The sequence below is a fragment of the Equus caballus genome, chromosome 21 (genome assembly GCF_041296265.1).
Source record: "Equus caballus isolate H_3958 breed thoroughbred chromosome 21, TB-T2T, whole genome shotgun sequence".
NCBI lineage: Eukaryota > Metazoa > Chordata > Mammalia > Perissodactyla > Equidae > Equus > Equus caballus.
The window spans coordinates 37986887-37993025 of NC_091704.1; the positions used below are offsets into that span (position 1 = coordinate 37986887).

Genomic DNA, 6139 nt, shown 5'->3' on the forward strand with positions numbered 1-6139 from the left:
GAACAGTAGCAGCCCTTGAGTATTTTTGGGAAGTAAATGAAAATACATAAATACTTAGAACAGTCTTCTGGCACATAGTAAAAGGCTCAAATCTTAGCTGTCAGTGGATAAATTAAGATTAAAGAAAATAGATATTCCTATATAAAATGTTTGGACTGATGGGAAGATGTAAGTTATAGTCCTGTTCTCATCACTCCATTTCTTCACCTGTCATTTTTTGTAATAAAAGAAATTTTTATCGTATTACTCATTTACCTTCAGATTGCACTACTTTTGTTATAGAAGAACCAAGAACTTGTGAGGTTTAGCCCTGTTAACAATTTCTATGAACTTGGACAAGCTACTTAGATTCTCTTCTTCCTAAGTAAAAGGGAGAACAAATTAAATCTGACTTCAATTTTTCTTGTATCTCATCTCTCACGTGTGTTGTAGATTAAAAAAAAAACGTGAACCACCTTTATCCTCTCCTGTTTAGTGACATTTTAATTATAAGTTGGTTTTTGAGATCTTCTAATATAAGGTTGCCATACTTTTACATACTACTAGTTTAATAGAAAAAAATATGGGGATGTAAGGACCCAGGCACAGTTAGGCAGATTCAGCCCTGCTGGGCATAGCACTGGAAGTTCAAGTTGTTCTTGGCATTGAATTCAGGTTATCCTCTAAAGTTTTGCTTGGTAAGCAGCATAGTCTCTTGCCCTAATGAACTTGTGGCCATTTCAACACATGGCCTTATACTGGAAATGGGGGAGGAACAAAGCGAGAGAGAACCATCAGCAATTGCTTGGAGTGGCAAGATAGTTTTGTCACACATGTAGGTGGAAAGGCTTTTTGGGGAGTGGGGAGACATATGGACAGCATCTTATTGTAAAGGAAAAGTGCAGAAAAGAGAAAGGATCTGGAGTCAAATTCTGGTCTGCAGCATACTTACCCAAATCCTATGTTATTTATTTAACCTCCAAGAGTCTTTTTTTGTTTTTTAATCTCTAAAATGAAGATGATGGTAGTACGTATTTTTTTAAGATGGCTATGGGAATTCAGCAAGACTGTGCGTATTAAACCCTTAGTGGGCGCCTAAAATTTTTCCCCCATTCTTAGCCATGGAAAGCCTTGTATGCCATCATTTTAATAAGTGGGAAAAAAATCTGAAACAAATGATCCAGAAAGTAGCTTCTTGTTACGAAAGTCTAATTCCAAATGAGAATGTAACTAAACTGTCATCACAGGAATATTTCTGGTGTTAAGTAGACATAAAATACTGTATCATAGAAGTGAATGGCATATCTGAAATTATGTTCTCATTATAGTGTAATTGTTGATGAGGTAAATTTGTGAAATTAATATCAATCTTGAGCCCCATGTCAAGTCTTTGATTTAGCTTTGAGATTAAATAATTTAACCTATGTCTAAAAGTATAGCAGAATCTTAATTTCAAACACAAGGGGGCCTCAGAATCCAGTGTAAAATTTAACTCATCAAATTAAGCATTTGTTGGTTTGAGGAGTGCCATTTTTGTAATTCTAAGCAGTGCTTGAGTTCTAACTCAGTCTAGGAGAGTTATGTCACATACTTAATCGTGGCGTAGCATCTCGGAAGTTTTCTGAATTGAAAAACATTAAACTTGTGAATCATCTTTGCTTCTTTCACAGATACTTGGATGATATTGATGATGAGATGGACCCAGAGATAGAAGAAGCGTATGAAAAGTTTTGTTTGGAATCAGAGCGTAAGCGAAAGCAGTAGAGCTAAATTTCAGCATATCAGTTTTATGAAGCAGTTTAGGTTATGGTGATTTAGCAGAACACAGGAAAGCAAGAAAATGTGTCATACTTATACCAAATTAAGGATTTTGAGTTATGTTACTAATGTATGCAACTTTAATTTTGTTTAACACTATCTGCCAAAATAAACTTTATTCCCTATAACTTAAAATGTGTATATATATATAATAGTTTATTATGTACAGTTAATTCCACTGTTTTGGCTGCAATAAAATCGATTTTGAAATAAAATGTTGAAAGTAAATTTTGCTAGCTGGTTAGAAGCTTATACTTTAAATTCTCCTTTTCTTGAGGTAAAAAGTCTTTGCCTGGAAATACATATTACTGCAAAAATGTAGCATCCTTTTTTTAGATATGAGTATTACAGCTATCATTTAGTTTTACATTTAGTGTCTCAATGAATTGGGTTTCAAAGATGAATCACAATCGTGAAATTCTTTAGCACTGAAGTCTTAGAATATTATTAACAACTGACTTACATATCCAGATGCTATTTGATACCAAGGGCTTTTAAAATCTCATTTAAAAAAAAAAACTTGGAACTCCCAACCAAACAACTAAGATTCCTCACTGAGGCTTTATTGCAATTCTAGAGCTATTCATTTTTTTCACCTAACTTCATTACTCTAAAGCCTAGAACATTATTCTGCTTTATTTATATGGTTTTCTCATTTTTATTTTGTAGCATGAGTTCCATTGACTTTTTTACTAGAGAATTTTACTAGATCTTTGTCACTCAAGTTTTCATCTGCTTTACAATTGATATACCTTGAGGATCACTTTTCTAATACTTTTACTACAATGTGGTACCACCTCAGCCCTAGTTAAGTAATATTTTTACCTAATGTCAAATCTTTTTCCAACTAACTAAAAGTAAAACTTATGTACAAAAGGATTGCTTGTAAATATGCATGTAAATAGTTCTGTTAATAACCCACTGTTGTACATTTGGTACATCTGTGTCTGCTAATACAGTTAGCTTTCTCACTTTTCTCCTTGTTTGTTCAGTCTGGATTAAAATTAGACTTTGGAAATAAAATTTAAATAGCTTTGTTTCCTCTAAGTTTTTTGGAGTGGTATCTGGTATTTTTAAATAACTTGTTGAACATGATGATAATCATTATATGATACCATAAAATTAAGGTTTGAAATCAGAGAAACTGTGCTAGGATAGAAGATGTTCTGTTCAGAGTCTGTTGAATAAGAAGTCAGTTCAATAACAAGTCTACCTGGGAAAACTAGCAAATATAAAACATTAAAACTTTTAGATACCTTATTGTAGAAGGGAAGTATATATATATATATAATTGGGGATTTCGGAAATTATAATAGAATTCTTTTTTCAAAATGGCTGCTGTAACATGGTGGCTATTACCTTAATCTACAGTTCTCTAAAGACTGTTTCCTGTAAAGCTTACTGTCAGTCGCAGGGGTATAAATCTCAGGGAGGAAGAGGGTGTAGGGAAGGGGCAGTACCTTGGACCAGGGCCAACGGTATGCTACCTGAATATGCTTTAAACTTCTGGTTGCTCTGTGAATAACCATCCAGTTTTGTCCCCTAGCTTATTGTCTCCAATCACTGCTATACAGTCATGCACCACGTAATGACAATTTGGGCAACAATGGACCACATATATGACAGTGGCCCCAAAAGATTAGTACCATATAGCGTAGGTGTGCAGTAGGCTATAACATATAGGTTTGTGTAAGTATACTCTGTGATGTTTGCACAACGACAAAATCGCCTAACAACACGTTTCTCAGAATGTAGCCCAATCATGAAGTGATGCATGACTAAACTCACACTAGCTACTGACAGGATCAATATATGTTCCAGTTACTAGTGCTGCTTAAGTAACCACTCAAACTTAGTGTCTTCAAACAATAAGCACTTTATTATGCTCATGGATTTTGTGACTCAGGAATTTGGACAGAGCACAGTAGGGATGGGTTTTTCTCTTCTGCAGGGTTTGAGGCCTCAGCTGCGAAAACTAAGGAGTAGGGGTGGCTTGCAGCTGGGGGCTGCAATCATCTGGAGTCTTCTTTACTTGTGTCACTGACATAGCTGATGTCTGGGCTGAGATGACTTGAAGCAGTCACTCAACCAGAACCACTTACACGTGGCCTATCTATATGGCTTACTTCTCACAGCATGGTAGCTAGATTTTGAGAGGAGATATTGCAGAAGACCCAGCAAGAACTGCCTTAGGAAGCTGCACACAGCCATTACTTCCACCACAGCCTTTTGGTGCTAAGTGAGTCTAAAGCCACATCAGGAGGTCATCAAGGAATATGTGGACATACTTTAAAACTGCAAAAGTCATACTGAAAGGAAGAGTTGGCCCTGTGCCACAATTGTTGGCCTTTACGATTGCTATATCTTCAACAGAAACATAGGTCATTCAGTCTTTTGTCGGGATTATTAGTACAGGTCTCCAATGAGCAAGGACACAAAGGTTCCAGTGAATGTCATTGTCTTCTGTTCTGGCAACAAAGTGAAAATATTGGTTTGAACCTGGCAGTCATGTCATCAACTCAGGCCCTTTGTCTCTGTGTTATCAGTGCCCTTCCATCCAAAGACTACTAGGAGCACGCCTGTACCTGAATATTTTGGGTTTAGTACTTGTCGCAGTAAGGCAGAATATACACCATGGGGAACTGTGGGGTGTCAGTAAGAGGGTGTTAGAAAGAACCTATTATAGGATTTGGGCTTTGGATAATTTGGGAGAGGATCTAAGAAACTGGAGGTTCACTGTGGATTGGATTGTCAGAAAGCAGGCAATTCTATGAGTAGGTATTTCATTCAGTTTTATCTGTAGGAAGGACAGATAGGTATGGATTAAGTTGTAATTTGTTAAAAAATCAGTCACATTTAGCAAGAGGGAAGATGCTTGGTATGAAAGAGTGAAAACCTGTCCAGGACTGAAGGATTGAAAATCGGTTCCAACTGAAAAATCAAAAAGCAGCCCTGCCATTTATCAGGCCGGGAGGACAGGCACAGATAAAGCCAGCTGCCAAGTCAACAGGAAACATTGTTTCGTCCAAGGTCATGCAGCAGCTATAGAATGCCAGCACGTCCCCCTCTTTGTGTGACCACAGCTTTATTAGCAATGAGGCCCCCAGACATGCTTTGCTATCCCCATCCATCTATTACTGGGGATACCCAATTACTAAACCACTCTTGGCTCACGGCAGCACCCAGTCCCTAGTTAATCCCTGCCTCTCCTTATCCCGCTGCAGAAACAGCATCCAGCCGGCACTGGTCCCCCTTCCCTTAGAGCTTCCTCAGGATCCTTCAGCAGGAACCCAACATCACCAAACATGGCACCCCCGTCCCCTTGTGGATCACGCCATCCACGGTTCCCCTGGAGAGTGTTCTCTTGCTTTCAACCCTTTCAAGGGGGCAAGATCTTTCCTTTGAGCCTCAGGGCTCTAACACAGGCTGTTACCTCTGCTTGAAACACTTTCCCCCCTACTTTACGTGGCTAACACCTACTTATCCTTTGGATTGCAGTGAAAATATTTCCCCAGCATAGGTTAGGTCTGCCCACTATATGCTCTCACAGATCTCTGTATTTTATGTTAGGAACACTTACCACAACCGTGATCAAATTATTGTCTAATCGTTTCTTTCCGGTTATGCTCTAGTCCCCATCCCCAAACCCCAGGAACTGGGTCTCATTCTCTGATTTATCCGCAGCATGCCTAGCACATAGTAGGTTCTTCATAAAAAATTGTTTAATGTCGGCGGCTCAGTGGCCGAGTGGTTAAGTTCGCGCGCTCTGCTGCAGCGGCCCAGGGTTCGGATCCAGGGCGCGGACATGGCACGGCTCTCAGGTCACGTTGAGGCGGCGTCCCACATCCCACAACTAGAAGGACCTGCAACTAAGATATACAACTACGTAACTAGGTACGGGGGCGGGGTTGGGGAGATAAAGCAGGAAAAAAAAAAAAAAGATTGGCAACAGTTGTTAGCCCAGGTGCCAATCTTTAAAAAAAAAAAAATTTGTTTAATGTCAGTAAATAAATACAGCACGTCTATTTGCTGTTTTAGGGGAAAAAGAAGGTGCAGATAGGTAGTTGAAAGACATTATTTTTTTATACCAAATTAGGAAAAAAAGAGGTCTCTATCTTCGGCCACTTTTTTTCTTTTTGAAGAAAACTGGCCCTGCGCTAACACCTGTGCCCATGTTCTTCTACTTTATATATGGGATGCAGCCATAGCATGGCTTGATGAGCAGCGAGTAGATCCCAACCCCGGATCCAAACCGGCAACTCAGACCGCCTACGCAGAAGGCGCGAACTTAACCGCTACCCACGGGGCTGCTCAGCCACTTTATTTTATTTTTCTTAACAGC

The 6139-nt window shown here is 38.9% G+C and overlaps 1 protein-coding gene across 6 annotated transcripts in view; it reads left to right on the plus strand.

Moving 5' to 3' along the window:
- Positions 1-2844, plus strand: part of PAIP1 (poly(A) binding protein interacting protein 1) — a 45544-nt gene extending 42700 nt beyond the window's left edge. For all 6 annotated transcript variants that reach the window (XM_023625679.2, XM_070246298.1, XM_005604287.4 and 3 more), the window contains one exon: positions 1650-2844. In XM_023625679.2, coding sequence (XP_023481447.1) covers positions 1650-1743 — 94 coding nt within the window. In that variant the 3' untranslated portion in view covers positions 1744-2844. The remainder of the gene's footprint in view (positions 1-1649) is intronic.
- The last annotated feature ends 3295 nt before the right edge of the window (positions 2845-6139 follow it).